Source organism: Takifugu rubripes, chromosome 9 (assembly GCF_901000725.2).
Source record: "Takifugu rubripes chromosome 9, fTakRub1.2, whole genome shotgun sequence".
NCBI classification, from domain to species: domain Eukaryota; kingdom Metazoa; phylum Chordata; class Actinopteri; order Tetraodontiformes; family Tetraodontidae; genus Takifugu; species Takifugu rubripes.
In genome coordinates this window covers 1,368,243-1,396,076 of record NC_042293.1, presented here as the reverse complement: position 1 = coordinate 1,396,076, position 27,834 = coordinate 1,368,243, and the positions used below count along the sequence as shown (strand labels likewise).

General features: G+C 44.6%; 2 protein-coding genes across 2 annotated transcripts; one reads left to right on the top strand and one right to left on the bottom strand.

The window, feature by feature from the left end:
• The first annotated feature begins 2,670 nt into the window (after nucleotides 1–2,670).
• pex11a (peroxisomal biogenesis factor 11 alpha) lies at nucleotides 2,671–5,455 on the top strand. The gene is made up of 3 exons (XM_003967032.3): nucleotides 2,671–2,978; nucleotides 3,059–3,174; nucleotides 4,331–5,455. Exons 1-3 carry the CDS (start codon nucleotides 2,923–2,925, stop codon nucleotides 4,897–4,899), a joined length of 741 nt encoding a protein of 246 aa, XP_003967081.1. The 5' UTR covers nucleotides 2,671–2,922; the 3' UTR covers nucleotides 4,900–5,455.
• A 153-nt stretch (nucleotides 5,456–5,608) lies between these two features.
• LOC101080126 (RNA polymerase II elongation factor ELL) lies at nucleotides 5,609–27,454 on the bottom strand. The gene is made up of 12 exons (XM_011606852.2): nucleotides 27,296–27,454; nucleotides 25,037–25,084; nucleotides 14,897–15,024; nucleotides 14,420–14,574; nucleotides 12,406–12,647; nucleotides 11,773–11,897; nucleotides 10,542–10,656; nucleotides 9,651–10,101; nucleotides 9,206–9,269; nucleotides 8,640–8,811; nucleotides 8,495–8,539; nucleotides 5,609–8,071 (listed from the first exon to the last, which is right to left on the bottom strand). The coding sequence occupies exons 1-12, from the start codon at nucleotides 27,431–27,433 to the stop codon at nucleotides 7,958–7,960; spliced, it is 1,797 nt and encodes a 598-aa protein (XP_011605154.2). The 5' UTR covers nucleotides 27,434–27,454; the 3' UTR covers nucleotides 5,609–7,957.
• Between the last annotated feature and the right edge of the window lie 380 nt (nucleotides 27,455–27,834).

Here is a 27,834-nt window from a genome sequence, read left to right as displayed (position 1 = left end):
AGATAAGGCCCCCAGTTGGGCTACCACAGCGGCACACGCCTCTCTCTCATGGTGGTCAGATATTGAAGTCAGAGTACCCGCTTACATGGCACACGGTGTAAAAGTGTTAGAGATGCACTCCACAGGTGAGCATTTCGGCTTGCCGGAAATGGTGGAGCACTCAGCTGCTGCTGTCTGAAATCAATGCATCTTCAAGTGGTTCAGCAGGATCTGGATGCGAAAACATCACCCACATAGAAGAGTAGAAAGCAAAAGTGAGCTGAGCAACAGGCAGTGACAGTCTAATGCCCCTGAAAAGTGCTGGCATTGACCTTTGGTTGAGTCTCGACAAGAGGCGGACATGAATTAATGAAGTGAGATGTAACAAGAAGCCATGTAAACACTAAATAATAGGGATGCTTCCATCAGGAAGATACGTAATAAATTTGGAGAGAAAGAGAGTTCAGTGATGTAAGTCAGTATCAGCATTCTGAGGAGGTTTGGGCTATGGAATATTCAACTGTCTGAGGGCTTTAGGTTCCAAAAGATAGGCAAAAGTGCTGTTAAAAAACAGACTTAAACCTTTTTTCCTAGCATCTTTGTTGTGTGTAAAGGCTCTCTGGTGGTGCTAAAAATTTCACATGCTGGTTTGAAGAATCTTGGCTGTTTTCAACAGACGTTTCAAACCAGGAGGAGATAATAGAGCCTGGAAAATTATCTCCGGCACCAGCCTTTTTGATAACACATTTATTTTGGTTCTTTTTTTTTTTTTTTTTAAATGTTTTTAAAGAATCCCACTAACTTCTATTAATGTAAGGTAGTAGGGACCAAATGACTCATTTTATCCAGGGTAATGGGAGCTTATTTGACATTTAAATAAGCATTTATTCTGCCTAATGCACTTGGTGCTTGACTGAGGTGCAGACTCAACGACAGAACACCCTAAAACTGGCATGTAAGTATGATTTTATTAAGGATGATATAGAGGTTCAATGTTCTGTTAATGTGCTTTCAGAAGGGTTGAGTTCAGATGATGAGGTGCTCCCACTTCCTTAACTGGAACAGGCCTAAAAGGTTATCTGACACAGATGCATGCTTTTACTTTCATGAAGTAAGGTATAATATAATCTAATTCATGCATTAGCTTGATTTAAACACTGAGGCAATCCTAATTTACAGTGCAGATGGGCAAAGTAAAACTATCAATATAAAATGAATTAAAATTGGGTCCTATGTACACAGTAAAATACGGAAACAGAAAGATCCAATTCTAGCCTCAACCTTAACCTCACTTCCTATTCATGACTCAACTTTGCTAGTAGAATAAATGTTTTAGCACTCAATATCTAGCAATGACAAGAACGCACACACACACACACACACACACACACACACACACACACACACACACACACACACAAAAGTCCAAAAATGCAAAGGGCTTTTTCTTAATTTGTGAGATCAAATGAAATAGAGGGGGAAAATAGATTTGTTTTGTATTTAAGTGCTAAAGTTATTCAGTGTCTTTTACAGACTGACATATTTGTCATGAGGGCATCTTCTATTGTTTCTCATGAACGTTTTATGAGGAAATATTCAACGAAATGAGCCATATGAAGTTCAGGTTCACTTGAGTGAGCAGGATTTTTCTTTTATGGTAATGAGGGTTGAAGCACAGCGACCTCTACAGAGGAGGAAAGGACAGCTGAAAAGGCAACATGAGGGCCTGAATTTCAAATCTGCGGTTAACTTTCAGCAAGTCAATACATTCAACTATATAGATTCTTAAAATCATTCTAAACTTTTGTTGTATAAAAATTAAATCAAATCATCTTTATTCAGCAAGGAAGAACTTCTTTACAGGAATAAACCTTGAGCAGGACCAGGTTCCTATGGGGAAGCCTCCTGTTGATGACCAGCTGGGTAGTTAAAAATGGAAACTTTAGTCACCAAAACAAATAAATGAATATATATTTTCCAATTCTTCATTTATTGTTCATTAGTTATGATTATTATTAGCAGTAGATATACAGGATTGTGTAAAAGTGTTATCCATCTATATGACTCATGGAGAAAATGAGGCAAGAGTTTAACCCAGTGACTGCAATACATATAAATTGTCATATATATTTATATAGTTGTTTTCGTTTTTTCTAAAGCAGCATCTGCATAAACATCTTTTATCTATAATTCAGCGCTGATAGCATGAATTGACAGTCTCAAAATGTTTGGATATCAGACTGGATGTAATGTACTTTGTGAATCTTTGTATGCAATCTTAGGCAGATAGTGAGAGCAAACAATGACGACCTTTGAACCTTTGACGACCGGGGAGTATCGTTTGTTCAAATTAAAATGCTCTTATCACGGTGGGACTATTTTATAAGACATAATTTATAGTATTTTACATCTTCAGTGTGACGTTTAGACAATTATTTGTCTAATCTGCATTTGACGTGAATCCACATTTGCGACAAATATTTTAGACATACATTCTATTTAATCGCTGTATTAATGATCACCCCATCTACCCTAGACAAACTACATTGTTACGAGTGACTATAGAATAAACGGGACTAAAAGTGGTATATAAAAGGTCATTATTAAACCCTTTATTTCTCGCCTACGCTCTAGTCCGTCGCAAAAATACGTTCGGGTTGTGTCCGTTCAAATATCCTTCCGGAGTGAAACATGTACGCTTTTAGCAAAAGAGCCGAGCTGTACACCGCCCCCGGCATCATGCGTCCGCAGAAACGACTTGTGAAGGGGGCACAAGTTCCGAACTTCAGATTTCCCTGCTTGAATTCTCACCAACATTATAGGGTCCAACGCTGTGTGTCACACTAGTGAACGACTTTATGTCACCCGGAAAGTGGCGTTAAGTTAAGCTTCTTTTATCGGATTTATAGTCAACTAGAACAACCTGTTCTGCACGACTCCGGCATGGACGCGGTTGTTAAATTCACGAATCAAAGTCAAGGGAGGGACCGTATATTCAGGTAAGTAGTCATGTCAGTGTGTTCGGAACAAATGCTGTGATTACTGGACCCTTCCACTCTGCCGACTTTAATTATTTCAGAGCCACCCAGTATGCTTGTGCACTGTCGATCTATTTACTTCGAAATAACCCGGAGAAAAAGGATCTTGTGGCTAAACTCAAAGGCCTCGAAGCCAGTATGAGCGCTGGACGAAAACGTGAGTATTTTCCAATTATAATTACATTCTTTCAAGTAAAAGACAGCTAAGTGGGTAATAATAAACAGCAGTTCCACGGACGTCTGTATTTGTTATTTGAGTATGAGTAAGACCAACCATTTCTGCATCATAATTTTGTTTTATTGACAATCTAAATCGACAGTTTGATTGCTGAGAGAGGTATGCTTCACCTTTTGTGTTGTGATTGCTTATTATTCTCGCCATCTGTGGGATTGAGGATTAAACCACAGATCCTATTTATACATGCACACCGATATGTTCATTACAGTTTGCAAGAGCCACAAAATTATTAAAATCGAAATAGAATCAGTTAATGATCCTTTTTTAAAGGTCTGGTCTAGAAACTGATGCCATAACTTGTTTTTCTGTTTTTAGCCGTCCTCTTTCTCCGATAGACTGTCGACACGTCCAAGTTAAATTCCTCCGTTCGCCCCACCATTATTGTTCTAGTCCACAGCTCTGAGTGCTGAACAAATCTGGAATCTTGTATTAAACCAGATGGAGTAATCAGACGCTTTGTTCCTGAAGTTCCCTCTCAAGTACCCAACGCCACCAGGCTGAACTTCCACCAGATCAGAGCTCTGATCTGCCTGACCTGAAAGACAAGAATCAGAAAAACAGCTCTGTCAGACTGTTTTTACCAATTCACACGGAGACTAATGCGACGGTTTTTGATGTTAAATTGAAACGTTTGGCTCCATGTTGGCCGGCGTCCCAGGCGGGCTCTGTATCAGATGTTTTGGCAAAAATATTCCCAAAATCCGGGCAAATTTAGAGCTGAACCGGTGGGGATCTATGGTCTTTGTGGCCTCTTTATGGCTGTGGTGTTTCAGGCAGATGATTGTGTGGACAACAGCGTCTGAACTGCTGCAGTTACAGGAGCGACCTTTACACAGACATCAGCGACCTTTACACACACATCAGCCACCACTTCACCAGTGTTATTAATTTATTCTGTAAATTAACAAAGAGGCAAAGCACAGTTTGGTTTAAAGCTTGATGATGATTAGAGTCTATTGAATAAAATGGTTGGGAAATGACCTGACATCTCATGTTAAATTGATGACTGCTCTAATACACACACACACTCACACACACACACATGCTTACTCTGTCTGTCTCCCTCCTTTTTCAGTGTTCAGACTGGGGAACACGGTCAATTCTATTGAGGCTGCCCAGCGAACCGTGCGACTCTCTGACCGTGTGCTCCGCCTGTGCCTGACTGCAGCCAACTTCAGCCGCGCCTTCTACTTTATCTGTGACAATGTGCTCTGGGCTCGAAACGTCGGCCTCATCCGTGAAATCGACAAAGAGCGATGGAGCCTGAATTCCTCACGCTTCTACTTCCTGTCGCTAGTTTTGAATTTGACCAGAGACGTTTACGCCATCGGGCAGTTGATGGTCCAGAGGCTGAGGGACAAACACTTCAGGCAGAAACTGGATCGGCATCTCCAGGAAAATCCAGAAGTGGCCGACGTTGTGGTTCCTCAGCTGGACGCTTTCCTCTTTCTGCTGCTGGATAGTCTCAGATCGCACCCTGAGGTCGGCGCCGACACGCTCAAGAACCTGTGTGATCTCTTCATTCCCCTAGATCGGCTGGGGATCTACCAGACGAATGCAGGGGTGGTGGGATTCTGTGGTCTTATCTCCTCACTGATCGGGATCCTGACTCTTGTTCAGCCACAGTTAAGAATCAAACCCTGATAATGATTTGGAGATGAACCTTGAATGCTGTTTAGAGATAAACACTTATTACTGCAGAGTTCTGGTAATGTTGGCCCAGTCAATGACCCGGGGTCAAAAGCCTTACACAATTACACCAGACAAAACACACTTTTATTTAAAAAAAATGGTCAGTTTTACTAATGTGAGCACAGCGTGACATGGTTTAGGTGTTTTATTTGCTTGTGGATATTAATAATTGTAACTAAACCTTAAAATGGGACCAGTTACGTTTTAAAAAAAGGCTTGTTTCAAAGGAACACATTGGTTTAAAAGGTAACTGTTATGGGTTAAAAATGTGTTTTTTCCACAGTAATTTCTGAAATGACGATATTTCACATCTTTCTTTCCTGTTATTTCTGTAAAACTTCTTGAGGCTTTTTTCAATCAGATGCTCTTAAAACACTTGAATGTTATGATGCAATGAGCGCTTTGTAATTAAGCTCTTAATATAATGGGTAGAAGTGGTGCTGCATCTACTGGTATTTATATTTTCTTTTGGGAAAAGTTATCAAATTAAATATATGAATAGCAGGCCTTAAAGCTTTAGATGTCATTATTTTCTAATGCCGAAATGTGTATACTGTCATAAATTTAATAAAAACCCATTCACAACATGGTTAGTGTAGTTCTAACCAGCTGTAGTTGGCAAGTAGCGCGATACTGCCCCCTAGAGGAAATACGCTGCAATGACTTGGACATTAAACTTTTATTTTTTTGTACACCGACACAAATACACTTTTCTGAGAGCTTTTCTCAAGAAGACGACATTGTGATAAAGCATTCACCATTTTAAAATTGCAAAAATATATTCAATTTCCCTTTCACCATACTGTTAAGAGTTTTGCTTTTAAAAATTGAGCTACCAATGAATCCAAAAAGGGGAAACAACATACAAAGTAATAAATAGGACATTTTGTTCTAAAAGTAGATCAATCATTTGCGATTGGCATTTTTGTTTTCACATTTGCAAAGATGCTTTTTTTCCTTAAGTAGATATTCAGTAATAGCCGGCATTTATTCGATAAAAACCTCTTTCTTGGGTCATTAGTTCAGATGGAAAAGGAAATTGCAAGATTAAATAATCAACTGTTGTGTCCCCTAAACAGTTCACGGTAGTGCAACACATGTAATTCAATTCATACATTTACAAGGCATCTAATGTCAGTTCAATCCAGAATTTTTATTAACAAAGCACTTTGAAAAGTGGCAACAGTGTGAAACTACAAATATGTCTGGCCCGATGATAGTTGCATCCAGAGAGGGTCTGAATGTAAAAGGCACCTTCAGTTTGCTGATTCAACTCACCAGTTAACAAGAAACAAATCACAGTTGAGGACTTGGAGCCCTTCATCCAGGGTCTGGTTTTGATTGAGAAAACACACACACACACAGACTCACACACACTTCAGAACAGCCATTATTATATGATGATGTGATCAGACTGCCGTTATTGTAAGCAAGAAGGTCGAGATTTAAATAATCCCCGCCTCCTAATTACTTATGTGGTTTCATAGTTTGGATTTGCAGTTACAATTCTTACATCAATTGTTGCTATTAAATATTCCTTTCTCAGAAATGTTCCCGTGTGCGTAGAACAAAGCAAGTCTGAACTCTTCAAACACCCCAGAACACCAGATGTAATAATATGTACATATAATTTCATCTAAGATGCTTCTAGTGTTAATAAGACACAGTAAAGCCGACTGAGCCTTTTCCATGGAGAAATCGGGAGACGTGCAGCACAATTTCCATAGATTTCTGCAAATGTTCTTCTGATAGTGGTGCGCGATGATGGAGTCATGATCTGACAACCTATAAAATACTAAAAGCAGCTGAAACGGAAATAACTTAAGATGTCAAATACACAAGACAAGGACACGGATAATTGCATGGGACGACTAAACAGAAATTTCCCTAGAATGTCGAGAACTGTGCAGGTTAAACCCCGAAGAGAGAACTGAAGAACAGGGGACCGTTGTGCTGAAACAAGGCAAATCTCACTTTCATCCTCAAACCATTATTAAGACAATTCTGGGCTACACTGAGGCGAAGTCAATACTTGAAATCTGTTTCTAGTTGAAGCCACCGAGTACCAGACAAGCGAACTAAGACGTGTGTGGCCACTAGGGGGCAGCATGCCGCTTTACCCGGTTTAAACTGCTTCAGATATGTGATAAAACACAATGTTAAAAAGAAACAAGAGAAAAATAAATGCTACCGTGTGGCAATTACTGTTAGTTAGCTAAGACTTTAAGACTAAAACCAAAACATTGTATTTCATCAGACAAGCTAAAGTAGCGCATCAAAAACCCCTCTAAACTCTCACCAAGCTCCAGTAATCGTTAGAAGTAATAAGAGAGGAAAATATGCATCATAAACCTTAAGAGACATGTAACTTGAGATATGCGAGTGGATGAGGAGAAGGCAGCTCATGGTAGGCTACATGTAAGTGACATTGACACCAAACGAACAGTAGCACTAGTTTATAACCAGCATGGTCATACTGGAAGAAATGGTGCTGAGGCATTATAACATTTCTTAGAAATGTGGAAAAAAAATGGAAAAATGGCAGAAAAGTTAGGCTCGAAGAAACTGGTCCAAGAATCTGGACTACTGGATTTGGTTACACTGCGCTGCACCGTAACAAACTTTGTCTTTCAATCAGTCCCATTAAAAGACCTGTTTTTCTCTTCAGATTGATTGTACCTTCAAGTTAATACTTTCATAAATCAGCTTTCATTAGTTCTGACGACATAAAGGATACTAATGTAACTAGGCAGGAAGGATCGCATCCGATTTTCATTAGAATAAAAGATGGATTTGGCCTTTAGTGAGTGATCCGACCCCTTCGCAGCAGAACAAAATCCAGCCTCTTTAGAAACCACATTAAAGGGTTTGATTACGAGTTGGTGGTCTCAGCCGCTCTCTTCAGCCGACCATCAGCTGGTGTCTCCGCAACACCAGGACCCAGCGGGGCAGCCTATGGGTGCGTCAGGAGTCTATTGGTCCAGTCGCCCTCGCTCGGGGTCGAGGACGGTCACGACGACAGCTGGTGTGCTTGGTCATAATCTGTGATCAGGCCTTTGATATGCGACAGTTTCTGGTGGAGGTATTCACACCGCTTCTTCTCTTCCCGATAGCCAGGGAACTTCTGAAATGAAACAAAGGAGGCCCCTGATTGCCAAAAATGAACGACTCGGCCCCCCAAAAGTGACTTTTCTCCCCACTGTTTACACACACCGTTACTGAACTGCAACAGGAGGCGATCCAGGCGTTGTGTTTTAAATAGTAATCTGCTTTACTAACATAAATGTTACTTAACCTTCCAACCAAATTTTGAAGTTAATGTTACACAACATTCTACTTTATATTAGAGCTTATGTATACTAGAGTCGAATGAGGCGCTATCGCCCCCTTCTGGAGGAGCGAGGAATTACACAAACATTTGATTTCCAAAAAGCTATTTATGTGTAAGAAAGCTGTCACCCACGACAGTCCTAAATATAAAAGTCTGCGTGGGCTCCACTGTAGACCTAAAGAGAGTTACATCAAGCAAATGTAAAACAATTCTTACTTTCTTATATTTCCTGTACTTCTGTAGTATTTGGTCCTCCATAATCTGCAAGGATTCCAGAAGAAGATTATGATGCCGTTCAGGTGTCGTGATGGCTGTTATTTTATAAAGAGGACAGTTGAAAGTACTTGGCCAGGGTCAGTACCTTGTACTCTTGTGTTCCCGGGGACAGCGTGTTGATCTTTGAGCCCAACTGAACAAACATCTCCGTGATGGCCCCGATCCGGTCGTGGAGAGCTCTGTACTCGTCATACTCTCCACAGAAGTCTTCCTTGTACTTCTGACGCTGCTCCAGTGAAGTTATGGTGCTGTATTTTCTAAATCAATAAATACATGATAAACTAGAAATTATAATCTGGGCCAAAGTCGTCGTTCAAAGAGCAACTGCATTTCTTCAATCCTGCCAGGAGATGGCACTGTTGAGCGACGGCGTGAGCCTGGTTACGTCATGAAATTTATTGAATTCTGCTCAGATGTGTACGTGACAAAATTGGGTTTTTTTTTAGTGCCACTTCATTCAAACATCCCCTTCTGTTTTATGTACTACTATAAATGTAACTTTAATTTGGCTTTAAGACCAACAAAAATATGGGGACAGCAGCGATGAGCTTTGGTGACCAGGTGACGATGTGAGAACAATTATGGTTAATCATTACTCTCGCACAAATCTGGCCTTGTTGAACAAGCTGTAGCTGTGTGTATTTATCTTACATTAAATAGTCAGGAAGTTCCTCTTCTGATAATTGATTGACAGGTGTTTTCTCTCCCTCGTGGTCTGGAAAAAAAAAAAAAAACACACATCCAAGCAGTGAAAAAAGAGCAGATCCTGAACGCAAATGTTCACATCAAGGCTGATGGACTCGTTTTCAGCTGCCTCAGATAAGAGATCTGTTCCAAGGCAGGCAGTCATGTCAGCAGCCCAGCAGCAGGCGACGCAGCCCGCTGACTCGCTCGACCGCGGGTCAAACAGCTGTTGCACAGTCAATCAACAGACCGGAGTGCAGACGGGAGGGGGGGCGCTGGTCCTCACCACACTCCCCGCTTCAGCAAATGAAAACACAGGCTAAAACCCAGCCGGGCGGCTCTTTTTGGCTAAATCAAAATCATGCTATAGGTGATTAAAATATAAATAAAAAAGGTGTTTCTAAAAACAAACCTCTGAGTTTATCCTGGTTCTGCTTCAGGTCCGGGCTGGTCTCGATCCAGTCTGGTTTGAGCCGCTCTCGCTCTTTGTGCTTTTTGGACCTCTTCTTTTTGTGTTGGCCGTTGTTGAACTGCTGCTCGGCGCAGACGGACGCGTCGCCGTGCGGGATCTTCAGGCTCGGGGCGGCGAGGGCCGGCTCCGTCCTCTCCGCCTTGGGCGGCGCCAAAGACCCGCCGCCGTTGTGCGGCGGGCACAGGCGGCTCGGGCTCTCCCGGACGTGGCTGCTGGCTTTGTCAAAGTCCAATTTGACCTGTGCGGCAGTGTTTCCGTGGCTGGAGGAGCCCCGGGCCTCGCCGGTGCCGCTGCCTCCATGAGAGGGTGACGGTGGAGGCAAACTATGCTCTAACAGTCTTAGTTTTTTGGGAGTCCGACAGTTGGAGGAGTCGGTGGGTAACGGGCGTTTCTGTGAGGGGAGATAAGAATAAGAACAGTGAGCAGAAACTATATACTGTTGATTTGTTATTCACTTAAAAGTGCTTTAATATACAGCTATTTTAAATCAACTATAACCAATCTGATGAATGTAACAGTTTTTCCATGAAGTTTCGTATTAATGTTATAAATCCTCCTATTTAAACTATTTTCAGGAGAAAATCTACAATAAGGTGAAGCTACAACTTCGATGATAACAAGATCTTGTGTGTGATCAAATGCCTGCTTTATTTTTTTTGATAATGTGGACTAAAAATCAAGGAACCCTAATTCCTTGAGCATCGGAAGTACACAGCCAAAATTGGCATTTTGAAGTGGGGATTTCTGAACAGTTTCATAAATGTTGTTCTGAGAAAGAAGAAGTGTGTGTGTGTGTGTGGGGGGGGGGGTTATTTCAAATATAACAATTACCGAAAGATTCTTGGCAGGGCTGAGTTGTGAGGCGGGGGAGTCCACGGGGGCTTTGTGGAATGAATGACTGGACTGGGGACTCTTCAACTGGCTACTGTGGTGCTGCTGGAGTTTCCTGAAGAAGCATTAGGAAAACAACGGCATCAGTGGGACAGACGAGGGGTGAAAGAGCTGGACCGCCTGGCTCATAAAATACACACACCGGCAGCATTACGAGCAATCGAACGACGATAAAGGATTTTTGAGGACGCCGTAAAAACTGCATCCTTCTTTTATAGTTACCAGTGACAAAAGCATTCCTGTATCCATGTTTTGTGTATCCAATGATGAGTTTAACCAGAAGAGGAGCACAAAGACCAATACGGTCCAGGGACCAGAACAATAGCAGATTTGGCCTCCTGCAGGAACCAAACCCTCTTCTCTGGTAATCTACTTCCTACAGTTCCTTCCTTAAACAGTCACAAGTCACCCATCCCCCACCGGCCAGTGGCTTCCCAGTCATACGGTCGGTGCGAGAGCAGTTCAGAAGCATTAAGCATTGCAACAGGAAAGCCTAATTGAGAGGAATACAGGAGATAACCCGAGGGCCGAGCGCGGGTGGTAAACAGAGGGGCTGACACAATAAAACGTGGTTGTTTTGGTGGGTTTTTCCCCCGCAAAACTGTCCGTAAAGTGAATGCTGAGCATTTTTATTGGCGGGACGACACATACGAGGAGAGGCAATTCTCCCTCTGCAGCGTGGCCTTGCGCTCCCATGCTAATATCATTTGGCAACATGCTGGAGGAACATTTTTCCCCCCTGCTTTGAAGTGTCCATTAAAAGATCCGTCCGCCAGAGAAGAAGTCGTTTAAAAGCTCCCCATTTCAGCAGGAGCACGGTGGAGATCTCCACTAATCCAGGGGCCTTTCCGTAGCACTGCCAGCGCTGTCAAAATGCACCCGTCCCTCATTCTCTCCTGCATTTTATTCCCAAATTTGGTCCGAAGAACAAAAAAGCAACTGTGGAAACGTGCTAGTTGCTCTCTAATGTCTGCCAGTGGAGCACAAAGACAGAGCACAAAGGGACACAGTTGGCTCAGCTCAGGGGGCAGCACGCCCAGCATTTCTCACCCAAAAATGTAAAACACTGGTGGTGCTCTAGGCACATGGTAGGAAGGAGCTCGTGAGTAAATTAACCCTGATGAGTCTGGAGCGTACCTCAGATGAACTAGATGTAATGCGCAACACCCACCTGATTAGCAGCCTGTGGACAAATTGCTTCTCCTCTTCTAGATAGCCGGGCCAGTCTCTCTGGACGTGCCGGTAGAACTCATCCTTTAACGCGTAGCTGTTGTCTTTAGGATTCAATTTACCGACCTGAAACAAAGGACAGATCCCGCTGTTAATAAACAGAAAGAGGAGAAGAGATTACAGCAGTAAAAGGGGCCGGAGAAGGCCGTAAACCTACAAACCACACCGTGTATTTACATAAAACACGGCCTTTCTTCTGTGGGTCTGTATCGTTTCCATGGTGAACAGTTTGAGCTGCGGCCTTTATGCGCCATAATCCAGCTGATTCAAAACTAAACACTTTGGCTTTTGAAAGTAGGTCCCAGATAGAGACACCCCACCCTCTAATGTCAAAACACAGTACTCTCCCCTGCAGAAGATTAAAGCACAGCACCAATTACAGCTAGCAGCGGTAGCGCCGGCCCCTCTCGCTACTGACGGCAGAGACACTTAAACAGGGCGAGAGAGCAGCAGAATTCCCATATGAGCTTCCTACTCTTTAATATCCAATGTTAAACGTGGCTTTTTTTTTAAAAAAAAATCGGACCCAAAGCTAATCTGTGCATCTACTCCGATCATTAGTCCAAAGTCTCACCTCCTCCAGTACCGAGGTCAGGTCAGCCTTGTCCTTTGGACCGGCACGCTCCCTCTCCAGCCACAGTAATAACTCGGGTTTCCTGTAGGGTTTTAAGGCCAGGTGATGAATGATGCGGTCCCTCAGGGGCCGGTGTGCCACAGGGCTGGGAACCAGGCTCCTCTTGTTGCTCGGAGAAAGCTTATTGCTGCTCTCTGAGCCTGTTACCAGAGCCTGCTTCCTCTGGACCTTAATGCACTTACCTAAGATGAAAATAGCACAGGAGAGACTTATTGTGGAGGAAAAGCTTAAAAGGTTATTCAAGAAAAATGCTGCGTCACTTCTTTTTCAAGTCAACGAACCCCTGCTCTGGTGTGAAACCCTATGTGTTTACATCCGCAGGACGTGTTGCTGTGCGCTAGAATAAGGCTAACGCTAGGCTTGTTCTACTGGCAAATAAAACAGAGCGCACAGCAACTATGCTAGCAGCACAGGGGCCCCTTTCTTTCTGCTGCAGGACTAATTCAACTGGACTCAGCAGGCAGTCCTTATAGATATCGTCACACTGTAATCTCATTACAACATTAGCCCATACTTGGGAGGTTTCTCGGGGTCAAACCTTCACTGCGTTTCCATGGGGACAGCATGGATGAAGTGTCATAACGAATGTACTCAGGAGACCTTCCACTGCACGGTTCAAACTGGTTCCCCTCCCTAAACGTACATTTACATACAGGTTTTGGCTATTTACTCTATTTTAACAGTACTATTATGTCAGTCCAACAATTTGCTCTTCCAAAAGTGACTCTGGCAGGAAATCCTTTTTACATCAGCATAAATGATTTTAGGCAAATACGCTTCCTGCGTTTAAAAAAAATAAAAAATAAAAAGTGCACCGCCACATTTCCAACGTGACACACAACTACATCTTTTGTTCTTTTGAGCGGTAAAGCACCGAAGAGGCTTTGAGAGGTCTCTGGTTTTATCTACCACTTTGTAACTGGGCTGTTTCACAGTACCTTTAAAGCGTAAAAAACCAATTCGCGCACACATTTCGCTTGGCTTTTGGTGACTCTTTCACCCTGAAGCAACAGAGATTTAAATCATACGGCAGTGAAACGTGTGTACATTTTTTCTGCAGGCCAACCTGTAATTGTGACTGGGTCCATACACACGAGTCTAGCATTACCGTGCCATAAAAAACACTCGGGCACCACAAAACAACTGAGCTCTGGCCACAGAATGTGGCACAAACCTGTGATCCAGAATATCTTTTTTTTTTTGCTCTTTTTGGCATTGATGAGGACGGAAGGACAGCTATAGCGCTAGAAAAACAACTTGAATGGAATATCCAGGAATGGTATGCGTCTGGCAAGACCTGAGGCCTCCAGTACTTCTTGGGAGTGTGTGAAAGGCTTTTTCTCCAGCAAAATGATGCGTAATATGCTGGGACCGGCATCAACAGCTGGTTTTGTAGCGCCGATGTCCGGAATATCATGTTCTAACCACAGAGAGCACAGTATTTTTCCATTTAAACACGTCAACAAGATATTTATAAAACATTTCGAATCACGCCAGGCATCTAAATAGTATGAGGCCAGACATGTAGGTCATCTATAAGATTAAACCACGGTCGATTGCTTCATCACTGGCTCTAAAAACCATGACTCAAGCCGATAAAGAATGCTCACTGGGATGGCTCGGAGGGAAGAGACGCCTCTTTATAATGCAGATACAATTTCAGCAAAGCTTTATCTGCAGGGAAGTGTTGGCACTAATTTTCTGGTGACTGGAACCAAAGAATAATTGCAACGTTTTTCGCGCGACTAGTTGCAACACACCACTTGGGTCAATTATGTGATAACTTTCACGCTGTATGGCACACATTAGCAGGCTGAAATGGGGAAGGACCAACGGTTTAGAAGCCCTCTGAGGAGATGAACCGTCCGGTTATCTGGCGTGGAGCGCCTAGAGGCCGACGCCACCGGAGCTGGACGCCGCAGCGGAATCTGCAGTGATCAGGCGTGAAGCTTACTTGGCCCTGGTTTGATCTCAATTGCCGTGCGGCTCCAGATGTCCTTCTCCACCTGGGACATGCGCTCTCGGGTCGTCTGGTAGGAGTCGTCCGTGGCACAAACTGTGATCTTGTCCTGAATGCTGCCCTGGCCCTCCAGGTGATCCCTGCCCTCCCTGTCCAGAGGCGAAGAAAAAGGAGAGATTTAGGAGTATAAGCTTACAAATTCCCTGGCTCTACTTAACTGGCCGTCTGTCAGATGGAAGTGTGCAGACTTTTTGACTTGTCTCTTATTTCTAGTGTCTGTTAAACAACTTTATTCGTGAAGACCGGAGCACAAATCCAGCAGTTTCGATCGAGCAGCGACTCCTGCTTGTCATTTACCCTCAATCTCGCTCCCGTTTTAAAGGCCGCCTGACAGCTGCAGGCCTTTATTGGCCGAGACATCGTTTTTATTTCGACTTCCATTCAGAGCCGACTGTGGAACGGGTGGCTTACCCTGAGACATACTGGTGAATGCAGTCGAAGCTGGACTGGGGCTTGTCTTTGCTGTCGCTGGACAGGTAAAACGAGAAGACCCTGAATGCATCAGGGGATTCGTGAGTCGGCGCTGGGATCTTTATGTACTGTTTATTTGGGGGGGGGAGAAAAAAAGGGAAGGAATGAAGCATTCATGAAATAGACACAGTGTTTATTAACCATTGGTGTAACACCTCCTGTCTTGGAAATCTTACACCTTTAAAGTTTTAACAGTGCCCTGCAGTGCACCCTGCCGTGCTTCAGGGCGTCCGCCAGCGCTGCTAATTTGAGCGGTAAGTTACGTAATGAGTATTTTGTAGCGCTTCCCAGATGTACTAGGCTGATTTTTTGGGGCTGGAAAACACTTTAACCAAAAGATAAAAGCTAAAAAGAAACACTGAAGAGTGATCACGTGAGCGGTGACCTGTTTCTGCTGCACGTTGTCCACACGCAACACAAACCAGCAGGGTGAGGTCTGTCTCCTGAAGAAACATGTTACATAAAATGACCCAAAAACCCATTTTAATGTAAAAAGTCATTAACCAACAGGTAATACGACCTTAAAAACACACACACCGTGTTCTGCGCCGCCTACATCTTTTGTCCGCCTACAAAATGGACGCTTTGGCACTTTTGTTGATTGGGTGTCCTAAATTCAAAGCGAGCTGTCATTACCAGCCATCATTTACAGCTCCGCTCCCTCGCAGATGAAGCGCAGTACGTGCGAGCACATTTCAGGGGCAGATCGGCCGTCAGGACGGACCTGATGCCGCCTCTTTAGCTATGGGTCACAAGTGATTGATTGCAAGCTGCCTGGCTCGGAGCACAGAGTCCCTGGCAGATGTGGCAGGCAGGACTATAGCTGTCACAAATGCCCAGTCATGCAGCAAAGCCATAGCAGTTTTTAGCCAATAAACAGCTCCTCTCCTCGACGCCCCTCCTCCTCTTCTAAACCCCAAAGCATGCCGTTCACCCTGCCCCCCATCAGCCTCCAGCTTTCCTTCATGTACACAAGCCCACCCATGTCAACGCAAAAAGTAAAGCAGCCATCCGGGCCATCGACACTGGAGACACATTAATTCCGACCTATTTAAGTCGGGGCATTCGCTCGACGCGGCGCGGCAGATCCACGTAAACTGAGAATCGGAAGCATCAGCACAGAAGCAACAGGCAGCAACGTGCACCGAATACCTCCTGCTTTAGGAGAGTTAAGGAGAAGCTGCCTGGGTCAGAATTAGAAGAAACCGGATTCCAAAACAGGGTTATTGGCATAAATGACACGTGCAGAAAAACCACAGGTAACAATGCATCTTTCCAAAGAGCCGACCGATGTTAAACTGCATGTTTTACATCGCAGCAGTGCCACCAAGCCCCTGTCCTTCCATCAGCAGCGGAATCAGCCCCCTCCAGCCATGCATTAGATTTGCCTGTCACCCCCATCCATGCCACTGTGCACACTTCACATTCTAATTCTAATCAATGTCACTCAGGTCAGACTGTTAAGGGGTCGCCCCCCCCCATTTTATTCACAGCTTCCTTCCCAAGCTTCATAACCATATGTCATTTAACCCATTGGATCCTAGTTTCTGAGTCCTAAAAAGGACAGTTTAGGCTGGTAAAATATTTAAGTACACACTCATACCAGAGATATGTAGCTTACTATTTAAAAGCACTTAACAGCCAGTTATAACAAATTTAATTTAAGAGAATAATACTAAACACACAAAACCTGGAGGCAAGTAGTAACCTGCCGGTCGGGAACTTGAGTTATTGAATTGTGATCAGTTTCTTTTTTTAAATGCCATAAAATAATAATCCAAAAAACAATAAAGCTCATTCTAATGATAATAAAAGTATAGTTTAGTATAGTTGGGGTATAAAGTTCCCCCATCCTATCCTATTCGGTCTGAATAATACTAACATCCCAGAATAGAGGAGCCGGTCGAGCCATTTTCACACAAGCCCTCAATCCAAGTTTCTCTACGTCTGCCTGTTCGCACATGCAGCAAACTTTGTCATCAAAGACTCGCTGGCAATTGCCACTAAACACTCCATCAATTCATACCCACAACAGGAAAATCCTGTACTAATGCTTATGAGCCAGACTGGAAAAACACAGGCCACACAAACACAATCCTAATCGAGTCTTAGAGAGAATTAGCGCCTATATGCAAAGTTTGTACTGAGAGTTTGAAGTGTGAATGTATTAACGCGCTCGGAGCACAACTTAAGCACGAAAACAAGAACGCTCACCAACCAAAGACAGCGGCACTTTGTTGTAAACAATAAAACGCACGCCTGAGTCAGAAGTATGTGCAACAAAAAAAGGCAGCACACACGTATTTGCTTGCTAGGTATTTAACGCTCGCATGTCCCAGAGCAAGTAGATTGTGCATATAAATGTGGCGTAACGGTTTGGAAGCAAAGGCTAACGAGTGCACTGCCTCCCCTCCTCCCACATTCAATAAAAACAGACATCCTGGAACTGTAACTGGCCGCGCCGCCATTGTCTTCGGAGTGGTGGACAGAAATTATTGACGAGGCATCGGACGCGGAAACGGGCCAGTCCAAATGAAACTGCTGCAGGAGGCTTTGAAGGACGCTAGCGAGCGAGCTACACAACGGAAACATCCTTTTTGGGCAGGAATCATGTGATGACCTGGAAAGAATCCTGTTTTATTCTTAAAAGGCAGAAGAGCACGTGAGGTTTGAAGAAGAGGCAAGAGGAATTGCTGCCTTTCACACCTCATTAAAGGTTGCTCAAAACATTTGACCTATAGCCCCTCTGTGAAATCGTGCCCTTTGACCTTGCAGAAATCCCTCATGTCTCCACGTACAAAGAGCTTCCGTTGCATCAAGATGTCGAGGACATTTTCCACTAATGCCCCGGGCCCTTGCAGAAATTTGTTCATTTAAGTTTGGGGTATTGTGGGTACCAATGTCCTCCTGTCGGTGGGGTGAGTTCTGACAACAGGAGACTCTCATTGGTAGGTGATTCATTCTGTTTATGGACAAGTGATGCAACTACTGACCGGCTTCTGAAGAGTCTGGAGAGGAGCCAGAACAGATAAAACAAAAAGAAGGCTGAAACCACACAGCCCTTTCACCACATATATCGCTCTGGTTTTAAACCTTCGGCAGTATCGCCATCAAATCCCATTCTCCTCATAAACTGCTTGTTTATTGTTGAGATAAGTGTTGCAAACACACTCTTCCGCCTTCCTGGAACTACAGAGTCCTCTGAAACTGAGCTGATTACTGTAAGGAAATATAACAGTTTTATAAGCCTTGGAAATAGAGCTCATGGCCAGCATGCTTACTGTTCCACAGGCCTGGTTTAAGGAAGTTGTGCTTAATAACCACATTGCTTTTCAGCTGAATGCGTGTTCACGTGGACTCGATTAGATCTTCCGAGTGTGATGCCCCGAGGTCACTGATGGGATTCAGAAGAGCGTATTAATACCAGTGAACACTCGGTTAATGCCAAGCGGTCTTTCATGATGAACCTAAACCACTCGCGGGCCTGTGCTGGCAGGTCTGTGGTCCTGGAGGTTCTGTCAGTCAAGCAGCAGTGGATTTACAGAAAGGTGCTGAGTCACAGACTTCATACAGAGCTTTGCTCTAATCCTCCGAGGCCGCGTGTGCCGTCATTTGGTCTTTTCCCACTCCGCAGGGTCACACAAGTGTCACGTACTGTCCTCGACAGCGGATACAAAGGCAAGCAGATGCTAAAACCGGCGTCTGTGGCTTTAATGCCGACGGCACGGGCAACGAGCAGAACAGACAGTAGTGTTCTTTAAAACTTATCAAATCGGAACGCAGAGTTCAGGAGATAAGGGGAGATAACAGCTCGGAAAAATGAAGCTCAGGTCAGAGAGCAACGAGCTCTGTATTCGCATCTATATGCAGGAGCTCTTATTGGTTGAACTGTAAGCAGTTACCCTGGGGTAATTGTACTCTACTATATTGTAAATGCCCCCAATAACAATAACAGAGCCTGCAGGGTGACGTTCTAGGGGAACAACCAGTGATGCCAATGAAAATATATGACAAGGTGCATTCAGAGATCCTACTGACAGATGATGTGTTGATGTCATTATGTAATTACATTACGTAATTATAATTATCCTTATAATCTAACAGCCCATAGAAGGCCACTTCACACAGTGGAAATAGGCGCTTTCATAAACAGACCATAAACACATCACATTTGGCTGCAGGAACTAAGTTATATTTTAATTTCTATTATAGGAATGACTTTTTGGGGGTAGTTATTTTTCTCCTAGGGCCTCCAGTTTGCACCAATAGTCACACTTCACTTCAGTATCTTTTTATATTCCACTCAACCTCGAGCTCACTGGTCACCAGCAGAGATGGTTCTGCTCAAGGTTTGCTCCTGTTATAAAAAAGGTTAGGCTTAGATCTTTTTATTGTCACTGTTGTTTTGTTCGTGACTAATGTAAAATAAATAAAACTCAACTGAAAATTGAAGTAATTTTGGTGTCAGTTTGATATCCATTCCAGACCAGAAGAGCACAGGAGCAATTAACTTTACTAACATATTGTAATTATGATGGCGTGGGTCTTTAAAACGGAGGATTAATTAGCAGAGACAAGCTTAACGGCAGTTTATTATCATTAAATGCTCCCACTACCGTGGGCAATCTTAATAAAATTGAACATCTTCATAAAAGCTGGGATATTTCGGCTCCCAGAGTCACTGTGAACCATCTGACAGCTACAGCAACAAAATGGCACCAGAACAACACTCCTTAACACCTTATCAGAGCAGCCCCCCCACGGAGCGGCTGGCTGATACAATAACTGCCTCTCTGGCCACAGCCCAGCCACATCTGCTGCTCCAGAGCCTGAGGGCTTAGAGATGTCAAATACTTTCAAGCTGTTATAAGGTGTGAACTGGACTGGAACAGAAAATCTTGGCAGGGGGCTCAGCAGTTGAACAAGGACAAAGGCGACCTTCGGTGGTGTCCTCGTGTTTAAGAGAAGAAAAAAAAGAAACGCCATCCTCAGATCCAACTTTGATGGGGTTAAACGGTGTTCTTAACCCTGCCGTTTGGCATCGAAGGACAGAAATAGCTTCAGATTCAGAATCAGATTTATTTATTGCCATTGTTCATGTAGTACACAGTATTACACAAGCTAGGAATTTGTCTCGGTGTGACGCTGCAACATTCAACATAGAGAAGACAATAAACACTAGAATAAGATAAGTAAAATAAGACACACATATATATATATATATATATATAGCTTAACTAAAGAGATCCTCTCTTGCGCTCTGCAGGCCAAACATCTGCGGCGAAAGGCAACGACCAAAATGAAACCTTCGCCTTCTGGTATTTGGCGTCACCGAGATGGGACCAGACTTGCAGATGTGCGATTCAGCCCGAAGTTTCAACCTCCTGCTCCTCCGCGTACCGACACTAGTTACCATTGTCTTCTGATCTGTGCTGCTCTGCCAGAGCTGCCTGCCTTTTGTTGCGGCGTCTTCCCCCACAAAGCTGAGTGCAATGGGCTGTCGGCCCGCCTGGATTATTCATGAACAGCGGGGACGTGTGGCTGTGGGTTGTTGCAGGGTAAAGGGAAGGATGGGGGTGGGGGGGTATCTGTGTGGGGAGGGGGTTTGGCGGTGGCTCCCAGTAGTCAGTGTAATAAGGGATGGGCCTACCAATCTTCCTCCAGGAATGTGGCAAATATCTAAGCGGCGAGGAGGGGGATGGATCGCAGCAGGAACAAGTGTATCTATTCCAGATTTGCTTTTTATTTCTGGGAGGCAATTTGAGATGTATCACATGATGGACTCCACAAGTTGACGACTTGCCCGGATAGTTGAAATCACTCGGCTGCACTCGGCGTTTCCTGTCACGTGGCGTCCTGCAGCCGCCGAGACTCTGATAATTATCTGAAGGGAAACAAACAGAACGATCCCTCTGACCGGCGTCCCTGAGCTTTGACATGCGAGGTGGAATTTCTCTGTTTGGCAGCGTAAAAAAACACGGGGGCATCGTTTATTCTGACCTCAAATATGCGCGCTCGGCGAGCCTGGATGGATGTGGCGGGTCGGCAGGAGGGAGGGGTGCAGGAAAGCCAATGAAGGAGGGGTGGGGTCTGATGGGAGTTCATGTGGGGATATGGGGATGGGCAACTGTCGAGCATCCCCCAAGGTACTGCCTGTTATGCCAAGCAGAATCAGTCTTTTTCCAAGAAGCCTGAGCTAATCTGTCAACCTCAACAAACACTCTCCATCTCAACGGGCCTGACACCCCAACCCCCACCTACTATAGGTGCCTTCCTCTTTGTACACTGAGGGGTGGAGGTTTGTAAAGCACACACAGGGGTTAGAGAACAGGCTCCTCTATCTGTAAATCAGGTTTTATTGTTATTCTTTGGTAATTCCTTCTATACTTGGGTTTATTCCCGCTTGGATGCACCGACAGCATTAATATATTTCCCCTGTTGATTTCTAACTGTTTCACTGGAGCTATTCCACAAAAGCACTCGGAGCGCCACACTGCACTCCCATTACTCAACTCTCTCCAAGCTAGCTAGCAAGCCCTTTAATCCTTTAACAATTTGCAGATTGTGCCTTGGAAAGTATGTACGAACCAGAATAATACACAGGAATTCACAATGAAGCCATCAGGGTTTTGGTTTTTTTCCTAGACTGAAGGCATCAGCTGTGAGAAGCCCTCAGTGTTTAGGGTCATCGTTAACCCTGTTTCTTACTGTACACAAACACACCGCAGTGTTATTGTTGCTCATATCCTGTTGTTCTGCATTTTTAAGTCCGCACAGAAAAAAAAAAAAGGAAGAGAACGAGGGGACTGAACAAGCAACTCCTCTGAGACGAGGTGTCGACAGCACGGGTGTCATGGATTTCGTTAGCGTCTTGTTTTTCATATTACTGATGGTGCCAAAAAGATATTTGATAATTAACCACGTGTTTGTTTTGCGCTGCACATTCTTCTCTTTGTTTGATAGGCGAGCCAATAAAAGAGAATAAATCTGAAAAACAGTCAAGAACTCTTCTGCATTTACATTAAGTGCAATGCCATGATTAGAATTAATGTAAAAACATGATGTAAAGCATAATTAGCATTATATCACCATGTCCTGCAGATTCCGTTGCTCTTATAGGATCCTCTACTTTACTCTGAAATCCACACCTGTGTAATTTTCTCCACAGCCCTGAACAGCACTGTGTTCGTGTGGATTTTTCCACTGAGCTTTTTCCAACTTTCCAGGGCAACAGTTGAATTGCTCTTCCCAGATTCGCTAAATAAACAAAATAATTGCACAACTGCGTCTCCGTTTCCGCGTCTTGGCGTTTACGCACGTGTGACATTCGCGCGTGTCGCTCGCGTCACTGTGCCGATTCTTTATCAGCAAAAACATTTTCAAGGGCGGCCTTCCAAAACAAAAGCACCCAAAGCCTCCATCCGAGCATCATCGCCGCCGCCTGCAAGTCCCAATCAAGCGTGCTGCGGGTCGTTTCCTCTCCGCAGGCGCTTTGATTGATAACTGGTTGCATCACTTGGAAAAGCTTCCGACATCACGTTGCTCCACAGCGTCCCGGGGGAGCGTTCTCCAGCAAACGCAGGCAGAACACATTTGTTTGACTTTTAAATAAAAACCCAGTCTTGAGAAGATGTTGCACTTCAGACCGCAGGTTACTGAAGAAAAGTGCCTTTAAAATCTAAAACCTGCTCAGGCTTTTCCCTAAAATCTACCCTATGATCTGCAGCGTCTCGCTGCCTCTGCATAAACACGGTGGGCCTCCAGAACAGAAAACATAGAGGCTTAACACATCTGGATGAATGGAGCGGCGTGTGCCCTTTCAGAAACACGTGGGACAGCTCTCCCTCTTGCTGCTATGGCACTGGGACAGGACGGCTCTCAAACCACATTCCTCTTATTGTTATTCTAATTAGCTTCCAGGAAAAAGAAGGAGGACCAAAATAATGCGAGCATGCACGCTCGCATGCTGGAAAAGCTTATTTGCAGGGCACGGTGGGGGGTAGAGCCGGAGAAGCGGTGTGTGAGATAGAGGCCCCAGCGTCTCTCAAGGATTCAGCCAAGGCATGGGGTAAAATGGCAAAATAATCAAGAGGGTAGACAGGAGGGAGCCCAGGGGAGGCTTGGCCTTCCCACATAGCCATCATGAGAATATCTCCAAGAGAGCTTCCACATTCCCCCTCGTTGCCGCTGCCTTTATGTGACAGCTGTGCACATAAATTCAAACTGGGCCATAAACCTAAACAATTACTCCTGCTATTGCGATTTAACATTTATGAACCGAGAGGAAAAATGGAGCCGATGTCACCCGGCACAGCGAAGCGTTAGGCTCCATCCGTGTTTACCGTACGGCAACATAAGCCTCTGCTGCTGGTAAATTTCAGATATATATGCACCCTGCTGCATCGCACAAATTTAAACCTCTTTCTTTCTTTTTTTTTTCCCCGAAATGGACGGGGGTCCGGTCAGTAAGCGGGAGCGTAACGGGGCTGGAAGGAAAATAAGCACAAGGGTGTGAAATTCCAGGCGATGTGCACTCACACCAGCTCTGGATATATTCCTTAATCCCTGAGATTTGAGTCGACTTGGCATTTAGGAAGTTTAAAAATGTATTTATTTTTACTAAATTGATTCGTCACAGTCACCTTTTTAGACTTCTGATGAATTTGAATTAGTTTGGTTAATCAATCTTGGCAGGCAGTTTACAGAAGGGTTGGGTAATAATGCAGGTTTACAGAGAAAGGCGTCGGAAAAGAAAAAAAAATAAAGGCCCAGCGTGCTTTGGCCTGTGATGCCGCTGAGCTCTGGAGTGGTGCCAGGACAGCAATGTGAAGAATTCCGCCGGTTTTTGTGGCTTTAGAAGCTCCTCTTTACAGGAAATGTGACATGAGCCCGAGTGGAGGAAGATCAGAAAGAAACAGTCGGAGCAAACCTCGTCACCCTGCAGCACATGACCTCGCGGACCTCACGCTGCTTCTGAGGAAAGGATGCGCTCAAGCAAACACATCCAGCAAATAAAAAGAAGAAGAAGAACCGACGGCCTCCCCACATCTGCGACTGTAAATCTCACCCGGCAGATAGGGCGCAGTTCATCCTTTTGGTCCGTTTTGTGCCAGACTGCCACGTTCACCATCATCCTCCCCCAACTAACGGCTTAATCTAGCCTTCCCCCCACTGCCAGTGGTAGCAGCTACCTCATTAATGCCCTACCGTCCAGCGTGGGGACCATTGTTGGAGGGGGAGGGAGGAGAGCGAGCTCCAATCCCGCGAAGCAATTTGAATATGTAATGTGCCAGCCGCGATATAATCACCAAATCCCATTCATAGATTAAAGAACACTTAAATTACACTCACTTAACATTTCTTCACAGGGATGTTATGAGCTGGTTAATCTGACGCTTTCTCCGCAGAGGTCTGATGACGTCTGCGCACACACACACACACACACACAAACACACTCTTTGGGTTTAGGACGCGTTTTCCCCTGCCCTATATTTGTTCTGAACGGACAGAAATTCCACCATATCTTGCATTTTAAATCTTTTCATGTCTTTACAGAAACAACAGGCAAGAAACCAGGGGGGCTCCCCGGGGTGCGTCAACTCCCCGCGCCTCCTCCCCCTCCCCGAACAAAGCCTCCCCAGTTGCGATCCTGACCCAGTAACCTGCCTAGCAGCCTGGGGGTACATCGCACCCAGTCTCAGGGCTGCGCGAGTGCACAGGGACGGCGTTTGTGTGCGGAGCAAAGTCACTTTTGCCGACGCAATCGGCTCTTGCGGGGATTAGACCGGCTCCTTTTAGAACCGGGCCGATTGGCTGGTAAATATGCAGCAGCCCAGCAGCAGCTAGCCCGGCTCATCCCTCCTTCAGCTGCACAATGCGTCGCCTCTGATTGGCAGACGGGAAAGTTGTGATGAACAGTCGACAAAAACCCATCGAGCGAAGGCAAAAATCAAACGTAATTGCACTACGCGGCGCATACGATTCGAATGAGACGCGGGGAGGAAGCGGTCTACGGCGAATCAGAAGAAATTAGAGCGTTCAATTTCTGAGGCGTCAGGAAGAGTATGCAAAACAACTTACCCCCTGGCTCCCCTTGAAGCAAATCGCCGGCTGATTTGATAGTGATGCCTGAGGACAGAGAGAGAGGAGAGGAGTGTGGTCAGGAGTCACATTCGTGCTGAATCGAACCGACAGCATCGTTCGTTACCAGAGGAGAGGAGAAGGATTATTCTCCCACATAAACAGTTCAATGTGACAATCCTCGACGGGCTTTTCTTAATGAGAATCCACCACATTAATTGCCATAATTGTCATTTCCCATCAGATATCACGCCCCTCCGGAATTTTGTCATATTTCAATAACTTGGGGGGGATCTATATATATATATATAATTAATGGAATTAATGAAATCTACCGTTAACAGGGAACTTAGTTCATGTCGAGGTAAAGAGAAATCTGTATTCCTCTCGCTTCTGAATACAGAAATGCAGAGACAAGACAACAACTCACCGCAGAAGCAATTCTATTTCTTTAAAAGGTACTTTTTAAAAGCTCCTCGATATGATTTGCGGCCGCTCACTTCCTTCTCCCTTCAAACTGATAAGGAAATATAAATCATCAGAAAAATCAGCCTGCGAGGCCACGCGAGCGTGCCTAATGGATGGGGGCTATTATCTGTGAAATACAGCTGTGTCCGTGATTGACAGCGCTCTTTATTTATTATTAACAGTGTTGGGAAATGTCCTCCCCGTCGAGGAGCTCTGTTGTGACTTTCACAGTTGAGCTTTTAATATGGAATTTAATGATGAATATGAAAAATTAATGGCAGTGTTTGTTCCACCGGCTTATTACACACGTAGCCGCGGGGCTAAAACTAACTGAGAGGCCTGAATCTGCCTGAACGTTTCTCAGACAGTCCAAAATAAACAGGAAAATATTTCCATTTTGGCACTGTTGTGCACTGAATCACTTAAATCTTGTCAGCACATGAAGATACATCATCAATATCCAGGTTTTTAAAAGCTAACCTAACTGTAGGACATAAATAGTTAACTGTGGTAGGTAGTTTCAAAGCCCGAGTAGATTTGCATTGACTGAATCATTTGTCCTTACATAATTCAGACTCATGGCTCTTGTTTATCTGCATTTTTGTCATATTATGTGGCTTATCTTAACAGTGGACAAAAGCAGCTACATTCAAAGTTAAAGCCTCGTTTTGATTGAGATGCATAAAAATCAGAGGGTAATAAAAGCCGTGAATATATCAGGTGCAAAAACAAACTGGTTCAGGTTGAGGCTGCTGAGGGCAAAGTCTCTGCGCCACAGTGCCTCTAAAAACAACCTTTTCTGAGCTGCTCTTTGACTCGGAAAAACTTTTGCTGCAGCCTCTCCTGCCTCGGTCTCTGCTTCGGCCTGCACGGAGCTGTCAGGCTGTTGCGAGTTTACTCTGCACCACAAACCAAAAGAGCTGTGGAGCTGGGCGGTCTTCCAGGCGCGTATCAGTCAGAAAAAACACACAATAATAGTAATAACGCAACTCAGCCGAGTCCCCAGCGCACGTCCCCACATTCCCACTCCGAGCGGCGGGGCTAATGTCTCATCCTGCACCGCTGTGGGAAAGACCATTTTGAATATTTTAAATGACCTATTGGATCATAAAAACAACAAAACAGTCTCTGGTTCCAGAGGACTGGAATAATTTGCTTGATGGCTTGTTCATTAATTTATCCCCGAGAGCGAAACGAACGTTAAAACCAGCGAACAGAGAGCAAGAAAGGAAATAATTCCGATAATTGTCCGCTGCTGATCTACATTTCAGATGGAATATTACATGTAAAGCAAACTGCAGATTTTCAGAGACCGTGATCGCGCAGCTTTATCAAGAGGGAACTTTAATTCCGTTTGGTTTTTCGGGAGATTACGCGCTGGTAAACAAGCGCAGTTGAAAATAGCCCCAGCCTCTCCTTTTCTGCTCAAAACACACTTCCCTGACGGGTCACGGGAGGGGGGGGGGGGGGTTACACTCGTGAAAACATCGCTCCATTCATCCGATATAGCCTGTTTTGATCACAATAAATTCAAGCTTCGGGCTTCTCTCCGTCCCAAACACAAGCAGCCGAGGCGCATTCGCCAACAACGCGTTTGTACGGAAAACACGCTGAAAAAGCACTTCAACTTCACTTTCTGAGGTCATTTAGGAAGAACGAGCCGCGTTTCTGTGGAATTTCACAGATGCCCACACTTGGGACGCCTTTGAAAGACATTTAAATATATATATATATACACTGGGCTGCAAAACGCGCAGAAGCTCCAAAGTTAAAGGCGATGGTTTCGCTTACCTTCAGGTTCTGGAAGGTTTCCAGGGTCCGGATGGCGGTGTCAGTGAGTTTGACGTGAAATCGAGTTTGATTTGGGCTGTTTTTGTGGATTTTGCTGCAGGAGAGCCCATACCGATGCTCCTGTCTCAGCGCTGCCATTTTTACAACTGAACACTAATTGGCGACATTCTGCCTCCTACGTCACGGTGGAGAAGGCGTGTGGGCGGGGCCAACACACAAACACATGCACGCAGGCACGCACATGGACCGTGGACAAACACACGTAGCCGGAGCGTGTTTGCCCCCTGCCCGAAGTAGATCCCTCTTTTGCTCCATGTTCAGCTGATCTGCGCGTTGGTCTTTTGAGCGCAGTGTTGCGTCGCATAAACGCAGAGATTTATTGGCTGCGCAGAAGGGAGAAACTGGCCTGGAAAAGCTAAGATTACTCCCACTTCAGCAGAAATATTGGAGCATTTAAACAAAAGGTTGTGAAATAGTAGCATAAACTATGAGGAATATACAGGAACAAACATCAAGTATAACACAGAAGATTGAGCTTT

Coding starts and splice junctions, on each gene's coding strand:
- pex11a (XM_003967032.3), top strand. CDS start 2,923: ATGGACGCGGTTGTTAAATTCACGAATCAAAGTCAAGGGAGGGACCGT. Junction 2,979..3,058: donor GGGAGGGACCGTATATTCAG/GTAAGTAGTCAT, acceptor TAATTATTTCAG/AGCCACCCAGTATGCTTGTG. Junction 3,175..4,330: donor TATGAGCGCTGGACGAAAAC/GTGAGTATTTTC, acceptor CTCCTTTTTCAG/TGTTCAGACTGGGGAACACG.
- LOC101080126 (XM_011606852.2), bottom strand. CDS start 27,433: ATGGCAGCGCTGAGACAGGAGCATCGGTATGGGCTCTCCTGCAGCAAA. Junction 12,648..14,419: donor TGAGATCAAACCAGGGCCAA/GTAAGCTTCACG, acceptor TTTTCATCTTAG/GTAAGTGCATTAAGGTCCAG. Junction 10,657..11,772: donor GTCCACAGGCTGCTAATCAG/GTGGGTGTTGCG, acceptor ATGCTTCTTCAG/GAAACTCCAGCAGCACCACA.